Source organism: Dromaius novaehollandiae, chromosome 1 (assembly GCF_036370855.1).
Source record: "Dromaius novaehollandiae isolate bDroNov1 chromosome 1, bDroNov1.hap1, whole genome shotgun sequence".
NCBI classification, from domain to species: domain Eukaryota; kingdom Metazoa; phylum Chordata; class Aves; order Casuariiformes; family Dromaiidae; genus Dromaius; species Dromaius novaehollandiae.
The window spans coordinates 146,439,364-146,461,119 of record NC_088098.1 but is presented as its reverse complement, the minus strand read 5'-3'; the positions used below and the strand labels follow the sequence as shown (position 1 = coordinate 146,461,119).

Genomic DNA, 21,756 nt, shown 5'->3' with positions numbered 1-21,756 from the left:
TGTGACCTAGCCTTCATGTCATACAAACTGACTCACTCACCCACATGTGCTTCAGGTGTGGATAGAAAAGGTGAGTAAACATACCACAGGACCAGAAGTTGTTAAAGAGGTATCTAGGGTAGTGCTGGTCATTAGCAATTGCACAACTCACTTCCCTTGCCTTCTTTTTGCCTCAAAGTGTATTTTAGCTACTTTGGTGCATGTTTAAAGATATGAAATTGAACTTGGAATATCAGTGATAGGCATAAGAAGGGCAAGATACAAAGCATGTTTGGCTTAATGCAAAAACAGAGCAGAAGAATACAGCTTATGTTACTAAAGCAGTGAGGCAGGAACACTTAAAGAAGTTTCAATTCCCAAACTAATCACTAGTCTGCAGTCTCCAAACATTTCATAGGAGGTTTCTGCTCTACATGTAGCACAATCAGACATCACTGTCAGAATAATATTATCGTAGAGAAGGAACATAGCTCTGGCTTCAAATTAAAGAAACAAGTTTGAAACTACACTTGTCTCATGGCCGTGACTAGATACAGTCGAGATCTCCAAACAGCAAGCACTCTTCTATGCTGTACACGTGCTCTAGTAATGCCTGCACATAATGAAACATTATGGAAAGAGTTTTTGCCTCAACAGTGAGTTGATTTCCCTGGGTAGATTTCATATGAGGAGAAATCACCACCTTAAATGTTATCTGAAAGAAGCAGCATTTCTTATTTGTTCTGAGTGTGTGTGCAATTTAATTAGCTATAGGCTTAGCAGGCTTTAAAGAACTAAGCTGAAATTAACAATAGAGGCAAACTCTAGATTCTTCTCCCATAAAGATCTGTCTTCATGGTAGGTGTTTAACTTGGTAGTGAAATAGCAACTTTGTGATGTCTGGATCATAGAAAATTCAAGACTAGATTAATGCACATGAAAAGCTACATGCACATCAAATTCATTCAAGTTGATCTAGATGTAGAATAAGCATTTTCCAGGACTTCACACAATCTTTACATGTTACTCTTAATAATGAAGCTTAAGAGCTTCAAAGGCTCTTCTTTGTTTGTCTGCATGCTCAAAAGCAATAACACACCAGTGAGCTGTATCAAAAAATATCATTGCAATAATCATCTATCTGGTTTGATGACTCCTACTGTAACTCATCCTTTATCATCACAAGACCTATGGTTTTCAAGAAACTAGATTGCTTACAATGAATCAAATGTTGTAGTCCTAATATCAATAAATTGTGGTACGTTTGAGGTAGGCACCATATATTTTAACCAGCGTATCTACTCTGCCTTCTATTCTTGGGACCCTTCAGGCATTACAGTGCAAATAATGTGTAATAATTCATAAGCATGAAATCAAGAAACACCTTTTTATGCAAAAAAAAAAAAATCTCACTTTGAAGCATGATCATAGAAAATCTATACATGCTACTGTAGCTATTTAGGCTACAGAGACAAAAACAACAGAGGAATCTTTATGGGTCATATTTCTTCTTCTACAGACCCGCCCTAGCTTTGTACGATCATTGTAGAAGCACAGTAGAAGGTCTTCTACCATTTCTGTTTGGGAAAGGTGGCATAAAATACCTTTCTCATCTTTCTCAAGGCAAGCTACTTTGAATATCTTTAGGGAATGTGCAATGAACTCCAAATACAGGAAAGTATTTAACAGTTTTGGCCAAGAGTAAGTCTATCAAGAAAGATCCAGAAACACAAGCCAAATATTTAAAAGTGCCTTTCTCTCTCCAGTTGGCTTAGAGGTATAAATGGAATGATGTTAAGAAGGTTGTGTAAGCCTGGTTTGAGAACTGCAGTATCCACCAGCCCTGCTTCTTCCAGCCTTCTGCTACTACTGGTAGTTACTGAGTGTCGCCTGCTTCCCTCGCAATCCACTATTTGGTTATTACCCTCTGCTACATCAATTCATCAAAGACTGTCAGTTTTGAACTGAGAACCCCACATACCACACCCAATGCACCTCCCTTGGGTTCAGCCAGCCTCTTCCTCAGCAAACTAAGTCAATCCAGGCAACTATAATCCAGAAGGCACTGAAATCAGTGCAGGGAGAACTGGTTAAAGTTAGTAAGGGAAGGGGCTAGGAGATGACGGGAAAAAAAACATAGTAAGAAAAGGGAGAGAGTTTACATCAGTAACGTTTCCCCTCACTTTACACCTTATCCTCAGCTGTTGATTTTTATTGATTTTATTTTAAAATCTTGTTGATTTTATCAGCAGCTTATCTGTAATATTTAAGTATTTTTAGTTCCCACCCTTGGGTTTGCTACATTCTCAATATGTTTGCCTTGAGGAAGGCCCTTGAGGTGACGGGCAGGATTAGTATGTACTACTCAAAGCACAGAGAAAAGGAAGCGGTTATCACTAATAAAGTTATTTTGTGTAGCATGAGCAGCCTACATAAACCGTGTCTTTCTCAAAATATAAAGGAGATAGTACCTGGTACAATAAAAAATTTAAAAGCAGATTGCTTCTGGAAAAGTCTTACTATGTTCTGAGTATTACACATCATTTTCCCTCCACATGATCTGACACCATCAAGTGGATAACAGCTACATCTGTACTTAGCTGATACTCTTTCTGCATTTTGTCTTCCCTGTAGCTCTGGCTAGCTAATGTAAAAGCAAAAGACCATGCTTTGTTTTCATTTTAGCTACACAGCAAAGGCTGTTCTTTAACAACTGTGCTGGTAAAGAAAAGTGTTTATTATTTTTCTCTAATCCAACTGAAAATCACTATCCTGTAACAGCAGTAAAAGACAAAAACACCACTTAACACAAGTCGTGAAAACAGATTTGCCCTGGCCTTGGACAAATGCCTGTGCAGGGCACGGTTTTACATGGTGCAGATATTTGCACTCCTTTGTCCCAAACAGCCCATCTCACTCTGAAACCAGGAGTTTGTTACAGAATCACAAATGATTTTAGAGTGAGGTTTCTCAGCCCTGCATTTTGGTGTAATAAAAGCATCCCATTATAGTCTCTAAGCAAAACTTATTTTAAGGGAGCCAAGTCCTGGCTTCCCACTCACTTTCAAAAAAACAAAACAAAACAAAACAAAACTCTGTTCACTCTCCAATACGCTTTATATAGTTAAATATAGGTAGACTTATGTGTGTAGTTTCCTCTCCATAACGTATTCCACTTCTCTAATTAAAGCACAACCTGAGCAAGTGTAACAAACCTGGCTACAGAAGTGAACGCTGAACAACTATGGTTTTGATCAGCCTTACAGGAGACACCCTCATAGCTTTCAGAAATTTTCTGTTTCAAAACTAATTCATATTTGCCTCATTAAACAAAGCAGTTGATATTCATCTGCTAAATGTGTTCCGCTCTTGAATATTTTTAATAATTTTATGTGTAAAATTAACAAGCACTGGATAATTAAACATTGTGGTCAATACAGAGCTCTGGAAGCAAGGCCAATTAAATCATTAACAGTCCTTAAAATAACCAGGAGCCACAATTCATACTCTGTAAAGGGAAAAATGCCTGTGTTAATTTATTGAACATTGTTATAGGTTATGGCACAGAAGTATTATTTTTATAAAAGATTTCAGTCATACCATCCAATTGTTTTTTAATTTTACCCCTTTGAAAACAGTTTGACTGGGATGTTTCTGCACAAATGCCTACACATTGAATTCATAGGAAAAACTGAAGATGAATCAAAATTTGGAGTTTAGTTATCCAAAAAGTTCATTGAACTGTATTCAGTCCAAGATGGTGAATTAGGTGAACTTCAAAATTTTTTTATCACCACTACTGTACCACCAGTAGGGCAGTTACTGTAAGTATTGCACTATAGAATACTCATTGCTTTCTTTTTGCTATGAAAGAAAAAGGTGAAATTTAAATTTGCCACTTTACTACCAGAAGTGTGAAATAAATAAGGCAGATTGCTGAACATCCTGCGAATGTTACTTTAATGACATAAAGAAATCCATAAGCTTCTTTCAAATCCAGACATCTGTAAAAAAAGACATAAAACCTGAGATGATCACTAAAGTCATCTCTCTCTGCAAAGCCAGCTTACCCAGTATGAGAATAAAGCAAGCTAGTATGGAGAGGAATGGTGCTCTGATGCTCCATTCCCTCCTTCCCCTGGAATACACATTCAAGCAGGTTCTATTTAAAGCCCTTAATGCTGCACACAACACCCAGTTTACACATTTTTTTTTCTCTATTTTTGGATTCAGAAGCTAAAACTATGTCAGCTCAGTTTCACAGCTTTCCCACATGTGACACTACTAAGGAGTAAATATTGCAAAATTATTCCACAGATAGACACCCTGGACGCTGAGCAGAACAAGCGAATATTACTCAAAAAATAAAAGGGTCCTTCCATGCAGTTATTTTAGAATATGAGCTGCTAAATTCAGATTCTGACTTAACTCATCTTGACTTTCAATTAGAGCCTAGCTCTTACATTCAAGTGCCTTGTTTAAAATGGTTTCACAAATCCTGCTCATGACCCTCTTTGGTTTAGATGTGCTAACTGCAACTGTGCTATGCATGTATAGTAATATATGTATAAATAATAGCCAGGGCATGACTACAGCATGGTGGTTGGTGTCAGACAGAGGCAGATAAGGAAGAAAACCCTCTCTGTCCTCCTAATACAGTTATCAATAGGAGTCAATTATATTGCCGACTGAAATTCTTTTTCCTCCTCTCTGATGCACCATTCTACACTGCTGCAAGGAACAGTATGCCATTCATTTTCCAAAAAAGGGGCTACTATCTGAAAGGTTTCTGCAGAGGAAGGAAAGTAGATAGACCAATATGATCTTCTGCACTTTGAGTTTCAAAGCCTGCTATAGCTTCCTTCTCTTCATTCTGTCTGATAGTCCAAGTGCTACCTTCTAAGTGAACATACCTCCTCTACTGACAGCTGTGCAGATCATTCCACGTTCTGTTATTGCGGTGACTCAACAGTACAACACAGTGAGTTTAAAAGTTCTGTATTATTCTGAAAATAGAAGTGGTCACAGCTTCTAGGAAGAACCTTCTGGAATTTATGATAAATGCGCAAAGTAAATAAATAAAATTAAACAAAAATCCACATATGTTTTCTAGGAGTCTCGGAAGTCACCGCTGCTGTCATTGCTGGTCATTATTCTATCTCTAATTTGTGAAACTGTATAGCATACAATTATTTCATGAAAAAATGGAAAACCAGTAATGCAAACATCTCAAATTCATCTGTAATGCAAGCATTAAAATCAAATAAGCTTGAGGTTTGGTGTAAAATCTTTTTCAAAATCAAAGTAGAATAGAACTCTGCATGCTACACATAGCTCCCCTTCCTGTCCATTTTTACATCTGAGATTTACCATCTAAACTGTAAATCCTCATCAGTATGGAAGACATGAAATAGCATCCTTTATCTCACATACTGCATATCTTACCCTTATTAATATGCGTATAGAGAGAGAGAGATATATATATACTTGTCAAGATAACTCTTAAGCTTAGGAAAATGGCCTTCTTAGAAAAATGGACTAGATTCAGTATGTTTTTGTCACCATACTAACTCAGTGTCCTAAAATCAGGCCTTTGATAATTCCTTAACACAGACAATGGTGTGTCTGTCAAATGTATCAAATGTACATATTTTGAGTTTCAGCTGGAATCATTTTACATTCACAGCTTTCTTCTCTATATCTTTTGTGCCGCAGAGGATTATCTCCAGTAATCTTAAAGATTAGAGAATCTTCTTTAGCTACAGGGACTCAGGTAATTAGCCTAGCTCTCACACTAAGGACTTCACAGTAGTGTTGAGTTTTAAGCAGAATTTCATATTGAAAATATGTGAAGCGTTATGGCCCAGAGTCTGAATGTCATGAAAAAGCTAAGCAAAGTAACACTTCAATCTTTCTGGACAGCTATAGATTCTGGCCATTCCAGAAATCAACAACAGGACAGTTTGGACACCTGAATGTCACCACAGAGAAAAGACTCCTTGTATTTATATCTGATGATGTGGTTCTTAATGCTACAACAAAAAGTAAACATTCAGTTAATATCTGGAATGAGTGTTTCATTAAGAAAAAATGAGTAGTACTGCCATTTACTGGACAGCAATCATAGTTTAAGGTCTGAGCTACTAATTGCCATCATTGTAGAAGCAATGCAAAGCATGCTCAGAAGGTAATTAGATATTAGTATAAGAAATACAAAATACATGCTATATTTTTCTTTTAGTTTTTTCTCTACAATTCAGAAACATAATACTGTTAAAGATGTACTCACGTCTTTAAAGCAAAATTGACATTTACTAAATGTCCTTATTTGTTTTACCTGCTTTTAAAAGTCAAGAACAGCAATGTTCTTTTTCTCTTAAAAGATCCCAAATCACTCTCAATCCCTTTAATGCCATCCTTTGATTTGCATTATGAGTTGATGTATATTCATAGATGAAAAGCATCTGAAACAGAGCTGTCTCACTCACAAGACATAAAACTCAGCCCCAGGACTTCTCATCATTAAAAGATTCAGATGGCCTTTGGAAACAATAGAAGCTTTTGATATCAGTGTTCTGGTTAGATTCAAGCTCAAGTAAGTACATTCTCTCAACCAATTACACATTTCAATTATACATTGTATACAATAGTTAAGACAAAAAACAAGATAAGTAGTGCTCCTCTTATACAACAGCTATGTTTTCACCCCATTCAGTCAGTTTTGGAATCTTTCAGATTGAAAGGTGTTATATAAATGTGAGCTATTCTAAATACAAAAGAACTCCAAATGGTCTACAGTTTCACTGTTTTCCTAATATTAATTTAGAATTATATATTTTATCTTTTATTGAAGGCTATCACTCTTCCCTCATATTACAAAGGAGCAGGGTTGGTTTAGCAATTTAACAAGGTTTCTAGGTTTCTACCTTCATTGCGTTCTGAAGCCTTACAGCTACTTCAGGACTTTATTGAGCAGAACCATCAGGAATAATAAATCAATAATTCTCCTCTGTGCAAGACCCCATCTGTAGCAGGGAGTAAGGAGGGCTGCCAAGATACAGAATAGCTGTAGCACTGGACCACTGAAAGAAATACAGCTGTCTAGCTACACTGTGGTTTTCACCCTTTTAATGGCCGTAATTGGGATAATGTCTTGTGGATAATGGATTTTATTCACGCCTGGATTTTGACCCTGTAAGGTTAGGAGAAAAGTGCCTGAAGCACCTTTGTCCTACCTTCTTTCTCAAATCAGAGCCTACAGTGGAGCTGGCACGGCCAGAATACCACAGGTATATGCATGCTAGGGATGGCCTCTTTCTATAGAATTGTGACAGTGACAACTTTCAGGTTTCAGGCTATTTTTTCAGAAAAATATGCAGACAGCAAAAATGGTGCAATATCATAAACAGAAGAAAATATCCCCTCACATCACAGCAACAGTCACTGGAGCAGAGAAATAGTTTTTGCGTCTGTTTACACTAGCAATTTAGAATTGAGAAGATACAAAACTTTCAAATATGAATGCAGTCATTTTTAACAAAAGCCTTTTCTTTGCAAACATACTTTTTATAAATTAGGAAAAAAAGGAGAGAGATAAAAAGACAAGTAAATGCCAGCTCTTCAGATGCCACCTGTAAAAAGCACAAAAACCCTTCAAATAATATCTTAGCTATAGCCTCTTCAGCTCAGTAAAGAATCTAGTTCTACACAACTGAACACTCTTAATTAACAGATGCATTGCCAACTGTGCTCTTACTCAAATTCAGTTGAATTTGTATTTCATATTATTTTAAAACTTAGGAGCCGATAGAAGCAGTGTGTTTAAAGCTCCTCACATTCTGCAATTGCTGGAGCTAGCAATTTTCAGTCATCCTCCAAAAATTTCAGGGCAGCATTCCCTAGACCCCACTGGGAGTTCTATATCCAACTCAGTCCCAAGAGGTACCAACATTTCCTCTTATTCTAGAAAAGGAAGTGCTAATGAATAAAGCTTTATTCAATGTCCTCTCCTGCAGGAGAAAGATGGATGCACATTGTCAGAACACCACAGAAAATAGATGAAGTTATTCCTTGTTTGTTTTCTTTAATTTCTCTTAAACTTCTTGTTTTGTTTCCCTTCATGACCAAAAGATAACTGAAATACTGACAGTACATAAAAAACCCTGTGAGCATTACATTCCTGCCAGCTATTACTTAGTCAGCCTGACCATTAATGCCCAGATAGACATGAGTGAATGGGTCATTCAATATTCAGAAGAACTGACAAACTGAAAGACCCCAAGGTCCAGATTCATTTGACCTGTCTTTGGGCACTCCTCTCAGCTACTGAAGTTATGCATGTTAGGAGCTCCTATGTACTCAGTAGAGAGAGTCTGGCATTTTCAGTGGATGAATAAGCACCCGCCTCTTGTCTTCCCATCACCAAGCAGGGACCCTAGGGCAGCCAGGCTCCTAACTTGGAACCTAAATTAAGCTCTTAAAGACAGCTGGAAAAATACAAATCTAAATTTCCAGAACTAGATTCCCTGACAGTTACCACGCTCATTTTTAAATTAATCATCTGATTAATCTGGACTGATTAATCGGAACTGATCAAGAGAACTTCACACAGAATAGAAATGGCAAACTTTGAAGAAGACTCAAAGACTTCAAAATTGTGACCACCTTGCCAAGAAGTGCCCATGGCCATCACTGACACTGGGTTCCTTGATTAGATAACAGGATTTTCCGTTCCTTTTCATTTTCCAGAGACACATTTTCCAGACCAAGGAGCATGTACACTACTCTCAGTTACTCCTTCTGTCTGAGCTCAATGCCATGAAATGCAAAAATTAAGTAGCAGCAACTCTCTCCTTCAGGAGGCGCAGCTAAGAATGACAACAATCTGGCAGTTATACTGGCAAAGGTCTCTCCATCTAGCTTAAGATTGATTCAGTCCTTTCTTCATTTCCAGAACAACAACTAAAGCAATAAAAGAAAATTGCAGTCTTTCCGCATCCTGCCGTCTTTCAACGCAGCAGCTGGCTGTGCACTTTCTGACAGTAGAATGAAATAATGGTATCCATCAGAAATTTCTCAGGACTAAATGTTTCAGCACATTTTCCAAGACAGGCACAAAAGGTGAAGCTTCTTCATGGACACATAGGCATTGAGTAGTATTTACCAGGAACCCCACAAACACTATCAAATTACCAGGACTGAAACTGTGTATTATCTGGTAAACAACCAACTTTGAAATCTATAGTTATGATGCATTATTTAATCTCTGTATAAATCTCTCTCTTCTGTAAAATAACATGTTTTCCAAGTTCCTTTGATTGCATGAGCAGTGATAAGATCCAACATTTTGCCTAAAGCACCAGGGAATATTGATATAATTGTCATCTATCTTTACACTATATTAGCCTACCTTGTGGATTCCTTCACACCGTTTCAGTGCTGGCAGGACTTTCCTTTGAAAAGGATTTTTAAAGGCCATCCACAGTTTCTTCAGAAAAAATGTCCACTGCTTTTTTTTTTTTGGCTGTGAGGTCTTTTAAAACAAAAGCTTTTCTACACTTTTCATTTTTATATTCCAGGCACTGTTCTAACAATAACCTGCTGTTCATTAGCTTTTAGTTCTAACATGGGAAAGTCAGAAACATATACCTAGGTCTTCAGGCTAACCGTCCTGTCAGTTGTAATAGCACTCAGCATACCCTCAGCTTTACCCTAATACAGCACTGTTCAGAGAGTTTGAGCTTTCTCTAATGATGGTAATGCTCTAACTTTTTATCAGAGTATTTATATGGAACCTGTATGAATACCTGAGCACTTTCTATGTCTCTCTAGTGCCTTTAATTCAAATAATTTCCAAAGTACTATTTATATTTTTATTGTTCTCTCATACTTCACACACACTGAAGTCACTTTGTTAACATCCCAGCAACCCTTCAACAAATCAAATTAAATGAATTTGGGTAAAAAAATAAAATATACTTTAGGAACGTCAGCTGAAATTTGTAAAGGTTCCAAAGCTGGTGGAGTGCCTCCCACTCAGAATATGTCAGTATAATCTGGCCAACTTTAAATTCCTTATGCTTTTTGGGGGGAAAATATCTAAAAGTTTAATGAAAGCTGAGTGTCTTAGGTGATTAGGAAATTCTGGAGAAAGTTAATATTTTTATGGCAAAGATCCATATAAAGAAATACTCATTATCCAAACCATTAGTTTTAAAGAGGAATAGATTTGTAGATTAAAGTCACAATGTAACCAGGGGTAACAATGGGTACCAAAAAAAATTCCTAAAATAAATAATGGTTGTTTGGTATAAATTGCCCTGCCTTTTCTACATGCTCTTAAAATTCAATCTCTAAATTATACCATTATAATATTTACTAGGTATTAAGGTCACTTGTACTAGCAATCACTTAGCTACATAAAAAACAGGACATGCATTACACCAAAACTGTTTTAGAGTGTTTGGTGGAGGGTGGGGGGATTCACTGTAGAACACCCGTATCCACTCTAACTTAATTTAAACTAATACCTAAATATTTATGAATCAAAACATCCCAGCAAAAGGTAATTAGTACTAAAATGCTCAGTAGTCGATGTTAATACTAATGTCATTTCTCATTAAAAACTTACACATTTTAATTGCACTTATAACACTTGCTATTTGGAAATGTTTTGCTGTAGCACCTTCATAAGCCATTTGCAGAAAATAAAACAGAGTAATCAAGTATAAGTTTTAATTTAAAAACTACTGGATGGCCATTCTACTTTATTACTATACTAAATATAGGCCCAGGAAAATCAGGGCCTACGGTACATATACAATACATTTTAATTAAAAAAAAGAGAGTAATGAATCCACGTACATGTTCTGTACTGATGCACAGAGAGTATAAGAAATCCTAGTTAACACCAAGATGGGTACTTGGATATTGGCTTTCATTATCTGAGGTACATTTCCCAAAGACTTCAGTGTGATTTGTCTTAGAATAGGAGTGCTAAATAGGTCAGCAAATGGATTCTCAAACTGTTTCTGTGAGCAAACCTTCCAGTGACTTTAGTAGGCTTTGAATCAAGCCTTCAGATCTCAGCTGTTATACATTTTTTGCATGTCCTTTTCAATAAGCAATGATGGGTCTCTCTGTTCTGAAAGCTAAATGTATCTTTGTGTTTTCTCTCACAAAAGATCAGAACCCTATAAGCACCATCTGGACTGTTTCTTTGTGCATTTCTACTTTATGCAGATGTGGTCTTCAAACACTGACTGCAAAAATCTTATACTGTATGCAGCAGGCAGTGGCTAGGATCCTGATCCTGTAGTCCTTTGAAGTCAAAAGGAGCTGGATCAGGCCCTCTCTATGATTTGCATAATAAAAGCATGGAGCCTATTGTGCTAGTTTAAAATGTCATAATTTCAAAGCTATTACCTTATGCTAGCTTTCTCATGTAATCTCTTACCTCCAAGGCAGGCACCCATGGCCAAGGAAAAGATTAATGGTTTCATAGGCAGGTTAACATCAGGATCTTTACTCAGGTTGAGAAGCACAGGAATCTGAGGATTTTTTAAAAAAGAGAGAGCAATACAGAAGACATAAGCCATTCATCAGCAGCATACAAATAAAATTTATTCAACTAAACAACTGAAAACATCAGCAAATCCAAAGAAGAACTCATTTCTTGTTTTTATAAGTATCTATGCATCATATTCTTGCTCTGTGTTCACTTTTCCCCACTGACTGTACTAATCCCACAAGCCAAAGAGAAGGTATTTACAGTATTAGGCTGAGCTGGGTCATACCTATACAAATATTCATTTTGTCTGGGCCATGTTGATTGCTAATAAAACTGAGGATCCCTTAAGGCTACGAGTGCCTCCGATTAGGTTCTTCTAATTCAACAGCGAACTCTCAGGGACTATGGGCCAATTCCCCTCCATTTCGTGCAGCCTAAAGGACAGAAACTTATCCCCTCCTCTTGCTAAAAACAGAACTTTTAAGTGTGAGAGATGACCAGACCTTCACAATCAAGATGGGTGTATATCATGTGTCATTATCTAAAAAATTTCTGAATTCCTGTTAGAACCAAGTGTCTGGTCTGTTAGGGAAAAATGGGCAGAGAAGATTAATGCAGCAGACTTCTAAACTCATAAGCAGAGCTGAGTTATTTTACTTTTTAGTCTAATATATTTGCCAGGAAATGCAGATTCAGTCCACTGGGAAATATTTACAGGTTTTTATGAATTTCATTTAATCAATTTAGCAAATAAAATTAAAACAAAACCCTGAAAAAAAATCAAACGAGGTTTGTAGGGAGACATAATGGACTTCATTAGACCAATTGGTATAGAGCCCCAAAATACAGCAGGCAGGCTTTCTAGTAGCATCAGATCTAAATCAGAAGCAATCTTCCCAACTAAAAGCAGTTTGGGAACAACTGTTTTGAGTTCAACCTAACTGTGTAACCACTTAGTTTGAAAGAAAGAGTAAAATAGTACCTGTGGAACAGAGAGGGATGTTAGCAAGGGGAGAGGTGATAATGTTCCTAACCTGCTGTTAATGTGCACAGAGGTCTATGGGACCAAAGGAGAGAGAGAACGAATAAGAAACCTGTTTCTTATTCGTTCTCTCTCTCCTTGGTCCCATACAGTGAAGGGCTGAACAGGAAGGGAGGTGTGGAAATTATTGTGATAAACCTTGAAATTAATGCTTTTTCTGAGTTTGGGATTTTTAGCAGTGAATAGAGTTATGACTTTTAACCCTCCAATTTGCCATTTGAATGTATTTCACAAGTTTCCCTCAAGGGTTATGATCTCAGAGATGGAGTGGCTGCTTCCAGGAAAATGTTCTCACTTTGATAACTGAGTGATGCTCACCTTTATTAATTGTATATGTTCTTTTGGTATGGAGTAATATATAGGCTTTATGAAAAATTACAATCCTTCCTTTCCCCCTCCCTCTGGAATTGGTGCTAATCATCCCTCTTAAATCCTCTAACTGATTAACATAGTTAACATCTGAACAATTATTTCTGAATTGTACATTGCTTGAAGATCTCTGCTTCTGTTTAAGACCTAAAAAAAGAGTCAGCATACCTAACATCTTGTATGGCTTTGCCATGAAACACTGTCATGAAAGATTTTATTTCTCCCCACAAACTTTGTTTCTCTCAAACTGCCACTGCCAGAACATGATACACAATTTAAACTGCAGTTATATTTATTTTAAAACAATGTCTTGTTTCAACTTAAAAACAAATAAATTTAGACATAAGTACTGAAATCCTAGAATAAATCTCTAAGCAAAGCATTTTCCTTCTATGTAGTTTTGACCAGAGAACCAAAACAATTATTTAGTTCCTCAGAATTATTTGCAGGTATCCTGAGGTAGTACAGTAATCCTCTCACTGCAGTACACCATCCTGAACTGGGCAGACTAGCAGCACTGTTTAGATTAGACTCCTTCTTGTGCCAATACTCTGCCCAGCAAACTCGGAGAGGGTGGGTACGTAGGTGGAATTAAAATGTTAATCCTATTTTCTTGCTCTTGAGGGTCAGTTCTAAAGCTGCTGCCAGCCAGATCCCAAGTGCAGAGCAAGTAATGCTATTTTCACACCCCCTTGGTGAGAACCATGTGGAAAGCAGAGTTCCACAGCCCTCCAGGGGCTCCCCTCCTAATTACAGCAGTACGAAGGTCAGGGGAAGCAGAGGCAGAGCAGAGATCCTAGGCAGAAGTGTCAATCATCTAACTGCCTGCTAGGTATTTGTAGCCAGATATACACAGTACTCCTATCAGAAAATTTGGTTTTATGTTTACTGAAGGAGCTTGGTTCCATGAGCTCTCAGTGGCCCATAATCCCTGTTGATTGAAGCCAAAGAAACCCCTTGGAAGAAAGTCACCAACCAAAGGTTTCAAATCACTTTACCTTCTTTTAAACACAAAGATACATCACAATGTTTCAAGAGAAAGTGCAATTCTATAATGTGCTTGCATTCACATTTCTCAATTTTTAAACCCTACAAAGTATTTTAGAAACCCAAATACTCACTTGACCTTTTATCATTATCTCCTTGATATAACATTGATTTTCTTCCACTTAGAAATACTCTGAAATCTTTTTAAAATCCTTCATAATAATTAGTCATCTATTTAAAAATTATCATCAGTGATATCATCTTCCTAAGTGCATTGAGAGATTTCAGGGCTAGATCAGTAATCTCTGCTCCCACAAATGGCTGCTTCTGCAGCAAGAGACAAACATTGAAAAATGTCTTAGCAATATATATTTGCCTTTCGTTATTGTATCACATAATTTGGAGTTTTCTGCTATTTAAGGGACCTCATCACTACCAAAGAATAACTGTTATAAGTCATAAATGGGGGTGGAAGTCCTATAGACCTCTGTCACATGCTTGAAGTTAGATTTAGCATTTATGTATCTTTTGAAAAGAGGAGATATTTCTAACAAGGAATGCTGCACCTGCAGTTTCAATTTTAAATAACTAGGTGAAAGATGAAAACATCAAGTAAAATTTCCAGTGTTTCAGACAGAAATATTTCATTGATCCAAAAAGTGCACCTTTTTTGCAAATATTATTGGTTATCCTGGGTGGCAAATACATTCCACTGACTCTCCAAAAGTCACTGGTGTCTAATTCTTTGGATCTAAAAGTAGGCCTAATACAAACAGATTGTTCCAATTTCCATCCTAAGCATTTTGCCACTCCAACAACAATGAAGAATCAAGAATCTTGATCATCAGCAAAAGCTCCTGAAGACAGGCTGCAAAGCAATTAAAGCAATGGACGTCTCTACTTGCTTAAGCATCACCCTCTTAAATAGATATACTTTGCATAGGATCAGTTGCAATGGAACCTGCCTCTCTATTTTCCCTGAAATAACTTTTACCATTCTCTGTTATGTTCATTTATGCAATTATGTGTTAGGCAGCACTTTTCACTATCAGTACCTCAGACCTCATGTACTGTTATAATTCACCTGAGTGTTAAGAACAGAAATGCGAAATATAAAAGGATTAGAAGGAAACTTTCCACTGTAGGCTTTAATGCCTTTGAAAAAGTAAATTAGTTCTACAGCTCCTCCTGATTCAAACCGTAGGCATTTAAAGCAGCATTGAAAGCAAACCAAGCTAGGATACTCTGCAAACTGGGATATACTTGGCTGCAGTCCATATTATACAAATGCTTTTGCTATCTTGATTTAACTTATTTGGAATGCAGCCTTTTTCGTAGTTTTACTAAGCGCTGCCCCTCAACAGAGACAAAAAGCAAGAGGTAAAGCTTATGAAACCTTATGCTTCCTTCATTATTCCTTTTTCAGGCAGATAAACAGCACCCTTATCAATATTAGCAGGAGAGAATTAATATCTTATCAGGAAAAGAGCATTCATTTCTTATATCCTTAATTTTAATGATCTCACTGAGGAGAAATCTCAGCTTGATTAATTTTTGGAAAACCTGCTGGCTTGTCTGGAAAGTTCAATGTTCTTTTGAACCAGCCTATGTTGCTGCTTGATTGACAGGATTTAGATAAAATGTGTGATGCAGTTCAACACAGCAAAGCCAAATACCCGTCACCCACTCAGTATAAGCCTATCTGCCTCCAGGTACTAAAGCAGAAAAACACAACTATAGAAAATAATGATTGTACCTGGAAAAGGAAAGCATCCTCAAAGACTTGATACAGAAGGGTGCTAATCATTAATCTTGATTCTTCAAATGGTGTTATATGTATTATAAACATAGGATCTAAGGTGACACACAAAGAACAACACAAAAGTCTATAGATGCTGGCATATTTGTCTATATAAATGTCCTAATAAAAATCAATCCTTGTGAAGAAAGTGTTTATACCATATACTGTGAAAGGATATAGGATGGGTTACAAAAAGAAAAAGAAAAAAGTATATATTTTCATCTTTCATATTGATTGTAATGTTGTATTAATTTCACAAGCTTTTAAAAATGGACTGGGGTTTTATTACTGTTGTAAATTACCCAGCTACCCCAGAAAATAGCATATATTAACAATTAATAATATTAGAAATTAATTCAGATTCAAGAAGCATGATTTTACAAGATAGTGTATTTTTTCTCAAAACTCTCAAGGCTATAACATCCTGAAAATTTAAACAAGATGAAATGACCAAAAGGAAAGGAAGGTCAATTTTAACTTCAAATGAAGGTTTTGACAAAGAGAAAACTCAAAGATTGTAGACTGGAATTCCATATGCCAGTTACCACTAAGCTACATTTTCTAGAATAGTGCCAGTTTTAACCACAATTTTTTGCTGCAAACAATCCTTGCACTGATACTGTGGTATGCAGCCCCTTTTGTCAAAAGAGAGCTGTGGCGATGGTTAAACATCTCAATTCTATTTTGCAGAGAGGAGTCTATGTGACACCTTGCAAGCCACATTCCTTCCAGTCCTGCTTGGCTGCAACTGGAATGGAGGGCCTTGAATATTTTGCATTCAATTCTATTTTGGTACATAAACTGCATTATTGGTAAGCAGAAGTGTGACCAAACAGGTAGCTTTTTCACACCTTGCTGTCACAGCTTCTTTTCCAAGACTCCCCTTTACCAAAGAACAAGTTGAATCAACACCTTCTTCCTATTCATCTATTTTTATGATAAAACCTTCTTATGAGCATTGCATTCCTCCAGTCAAGGCCATCAAGAAGGAGGAGCTCTCTTTTGAACCTGTGAAGACCCTCTTCTGAAATACAAGCGGAGATACTGATTTAGCTTTACTAAGCTGGACGGTGGCTATGCAGGGAGGACCCTGAAGAGGAAGGGCAGTAGCGCTACTCCTCAGTGAGAACATCCCCCTGGGGTGGCCGGAGACTTGTTAGCAGCAGCAGGAACATGGTGAAGCCCTCCCAGCTACTTCTGCTACCTAAGCATAATCCTTGTAAATGTAATCATGCACCCCAATCACGTAATAAGAATCACTTGGCTGTTCATTCAAGTTATATTGCATACTGGTGCAGCACAGCAGAAGGCATCGGATCATGTTGCCCGTCTTGTCAGTTCGCTTAAAATGACAACGAAAGAGCCATTTTTATCTCTATTTTAGGGACACACTGCTGTTGTAAAACATGGGATTTCACGGCACACACTTTCCTAAGAATGACTTGAGGTAAACACGTCTTCTATGAAAACTGCGGAGAATGTACGTTCATAGAAAAAAGCTATTTGTGGTTTCCCAAAATGCTGATGTTTTCACTAAGAACAGTCTGTCTCTGCAGACTGCTAGAGCTCAGTCTTACACATTTATCAAGCATTGAAATGCAGGACATAGAAAACTCTGGTAGGGCAGAAGGCAAAAAATATCTAAAAATAAAACTGGCACTGAGAACATGAGATGCCTGCGAAAAAATCGGTACTGCAAATGAAAAGCCTCTGACAATTTTAGAGGCAATAAATAGCAGGCCAAAAATTGTCTGGGTTCTAAGAAGTCGAAGAGATGAAGAGACGAAGAGACGAAGTCACCTTGCCAGCCAGGTGGTTAATGGAAATTGTTTGTTACATTATATTGAGGAAATAGTATTTAAGCTCAGATAAAACAAGGATTTACTATGGCGATATTTTTAGTTCCAGTAATAAAAGAAAAATATAAACAGATGGTTCCAACATATGCAGCTGATAAAACAAGTCAATTAAACTCAAGAATGTGCTGGTAATAAAATCACGTCACTTAACATTGTAAGGGCAGAAATCCATGGCTATTTAGATGACAATGAAAAATGTCAGTGGCAATGACTAGAAGAAAACAGGCCTTAAAAATGAATAACTCTGCCTGTTAAGGCATGTCATTGTGAGTTTAGCCTGTTCCAAACAGAGGCAAAAAATCAGAGGATTAATAGAATGACACATAAAGTGGCACTACACGATTCACCATATTTATTTTTTGGACCTAGAAAGCTCGCTGTCTAACCTGAAAAAAGCCTTTGCCATTCAGGAATTATGATGTATGAAACAGAACTGAGCTCCTGGTTTATGATTTGTTTATGGATAGAACATTTTGTAGGTTGTTCTTAAGCAACTCCCAGATACATGTGACTGCATGCATACAGTCATACTTAGGGATTGATTATTTTTAAGGCTTACCTGTTCTATTTAGAATTAATATTAATGTGCTAAAATACATTTCTCATTAATGCTGCACTAGATAATCACATGTTCTATTTTGTAAAATGCATTCTAGATGTAAGTATGAAAAACTCTATTTTTAGGGTTATTTAGCTATTTAACAAGTTTTGTTCTTGTGCAGCTCCAGTGCTTTATTTCAGTTCAACACAAACTAGAATTTCACTGAGACAGAAACATTAAGATTAATCAACCTATGATGATGTAAGTCCCTTCAGAAACTGATTCCATTTTTTACATACATGCTATAGTCTTTCTAGAGCATCTTGTGTAGTATGAAATACCTGCTGTGTTTTGACCTCTTTGCACAGATTTCAATCTAGCTGCTACTGTACGTGGATTCCATACAGCACGATCATTTTTGCTGCTGGCTTATACCAGATTTACTACTGTCTAAAGCAAAGAAGAATTTGGCCAACAGCAGTGTTTCACTGAAAATGTATTTTCACAGTAAAGTACTTGAAATAATAAACTACTCTGATTTTTGCCATTTCGTTTTTTTAAAAAAAGGGAGAAATCTTCTCCATGATGCTGATGCTGACGAGCTGCTGAAAAGCATCAGTATCTTCAAGATGTTTAAACAAATCAATATTTTGCACCTTAAGAATGTTCCATCTTGAAAATAAATGAAAAATGTTTAGAAACCTATTTGTTCTTAAGACTGCAGGTAATTTATTGTGTGTGTGTTTTAAGATAAGCAAGAATCCTAACTTGTCTTGCTAGATACTTAACAACCCTTGAAAATGATAAAATTTGAAAATGATAAAATAGGAAACCACTTTCATTACCTGTTTTCAATCCATACAACAGTTGGTTTTCTAGAATTCTTTGTAATGTTGGCTCAGATATGTTGAGATTCTAATTAGCTATTTGTAATATTGATCAACAGCATCCACTTTTCATGTCATTAAGGTAAGAAATAGTCAGCTAGAAAATTTAATGCTGTCAGATCTGAAACTTAACATGGACCAGTTAACTTTATCCAAAAACAGATTAAGTGAAATTTTTTGTGTCAACATCTATTCATCAGCCATTCACAATTTTTTTATTTTTATTCCTTCTGTGCACAAAGCAAGTCATTATTATTCTAATTATCCCACTTGTATGAACAAAGAAGCTCAAATGAAAATTTGGACAACCATACTTCAACTTGATCTTTTTCTTTTTCTTAAGGAAACGCAGTATCAAAGTTACAAAGCTATCTGCATTTTGTTCCCTCCCGTTATGCCTTCATAAGCCCAGCCTCAGGCCTTTCTTATCTGCTGGAGTGGAATTCCACATTTCTTCCATTTCTCAGGCAAGTCCTGAGCCAAAATACTCAGCATATCAATTGCATGGGCTATCCTGACCCTAGTAATTACCTTGATGCAATAGGAGCCGATCAGAAGACTGAAAAAGCTGGAGTTGAGTCTTTTTGTATCTACAGTGCCTTTGCTTCAGGGGCATTAGTTTGGATTAGGTATACAGTCTCAATTTACAGTCTGATCCAGGGCCAAATGTGTCCTTTGGGCATGTGGCTCAAAACTTTCTGCAGGGAAGGTATCCCGTAAATATTTGCACCTGCACCTGTGGGCCCCTCTAAGAAGCACCACACAGACTTCTTGTGTCTCACACAAATTATGTTACCATGTCACTTCCCCATCACAGTCACCTGTATCAGACCTTCCATGTGAAAGCCTTACTTCTGCCTGTTCTCATGCTGTTTCTGAGTTACTCTACCATATGTGTGGCCCAGCCCACCTCCCTACTCCAAATTTGGATGACATGCACTGCAAGGTGTTGTAGCAGGTGAGTGGAAGATGTTACCCAGCAGCCATGGAGGTCATGTTGTGGAGCTACCATGAATGAACTGATGTCTGTCTTCCGGCACCTCTCCATCCCTGAAGGAACAGGGGCAGTATGCCTTTCTGAGTGTCCTTGCCGTTGCAGTGGCTTTGCCCACAGTCAGCTGGAGGCTCTGGGCCAGGAGGGAAGCTGGCACTGGCAGGAAACTGGCAGGACCATCTCATTCGTGAAGTGTGGGACAATCAGCACTGGGTGTATGCCTTTCGGATGCAGCGAGGCACTGCTGAGGCCCTCTACTGTAAGCTGGCACCAAGCTTTCACTGTCTTTGCATATTTCAGGAACACCTATCCATGTTCAAAACAGTGGCTCTCACCCTGTGAGCCTGGCTTTCCCTTACTCTTACAGGTCAGTGGCTAACCACATTTGGGCAGGTAAGTCTACTGCGGGCAGGGGTCTCTGATGCCATCCTCCAAATGCTCATTGTTCAGTCAACACATACGGCTCATGTCTGAAACCATTCAGACTTTTGTCTCCATAGGGTCAAAATCTGGGAGGAACTTGGCTGGTCCCACATCACCACCCAATACCTGGCCCACCAGGACTACCTAAACTACAAAAACTACCAGTGTCACACAGGCATTGGTTTACCACTGAAGGATGGACTTCTTGGAAGGAGACACAGGAGACATTTGGTACATGTGTGTCTTCCATAATTGTGAGCACAAGGCTCAACAGAGACACTGGCCACTTTTTTTTCCAGGAAAGGACAGGATCATTCATCATAGTGCTATATCCCTATACCTCCATATCACTGGGCCATTTGAAGCCATACCCACACCTAAAAGCATGTCAGTACAATCCTCTGCTTCTGAGTATACACTTGGGGTTGACCTCCAAACTGTTTCTCCAACTGGGTAACTATGTGAGAAAACATGAGTGAACTGTGGGGCTGAATAAGTGAATGTGTTGCATAGATAATTGTCTGCTATTAATAATACCAGCTTGGTTTTATAAAAAACAAGTCAATAAATAAAGGTGTTCTAAGAAATACTGGTTATAATCTATGTTTACACATACACGCACGCACACACACACTTAGTCCCCTATGAGGGAAAAGCTAATCTGCAACACATCTGGGTTCCATATATGTTATACTCCTCATCCAGAGTTGATAAATTTGACAGATAGTGAGTGATAAATAGGCTTCCAAAACCAAATACTGCTTATTTTAACAGTAGGAACCAAATGTCAAAGAGACAAAAAGGATTTTAAATGAACATTTATGTATTTTTACATAAAGACTTGGGGTCCTATAGTTGTTAGGAAATTTCTGTAAATGTTTTCTGCTGGAGAGTGACAAAGACCAGAGTTCAAGTCTATCGTTTGGGCTAGACAATGCTAGGTCGTGACTTTAGTCTGCCATATAACACATAGGTGAGAATATGCCTGCATTTTTTCTTCCTTCCTTCACTCTCTGTCCATTTTTCGAGACAAAATTGCAATCATCTTAGGTTCAGTCCAGAGCAGAATGAAAAAAATATTCATTTGAAATTTCTAAAATGTTGGCAGAAAGGGAAGAATCCTTTCCTTTCCTTTCCACCTGTATTTCCCTCCCTCGAAGATACCAGAGCAGGGGTCTTCAGGCATCCCAGCACACTCCTGTGTTTCAGTCCAGTTCCCCAAAACAAATACTCTCTTTAAAAGAAGGTTTTTCTCACAACCTATAAAAGGCCGTTTGATCTATGTGTATGCAGGTCCTTTTTGGCATTTCTCCAAACCAATTTTCACAGACTAGCTGGAGATGAGGCAAAACTTTCTAAGCTGAA

General features: G+C 37.5%; 1 protein-coding gene across 2 annotated transcripts in view; it reads right to left on the bottom strand.

The window, feature by feature from the left end:
• Positions 1-21,756, bottom strand: part of OCA2 (OCA2 melanosomal transmembrane protein) — a 217,772-nt gene that overhangs the window by 46,893 nt on the left and 149,123 nt on the right. For both annotated transcript variants that reach the window (XM_026103160.2, XM_064501789.1), the window contains exon 23: positions 11,435-11,528. In XM_026103160.2, coding sequence (XP_025958945.2) covers positions 11,435-11,528 — 94 coding nt within the window. The remainder of the gene's footprint in view (positions 1-11,434; positions 11,529-21,756) is intronic.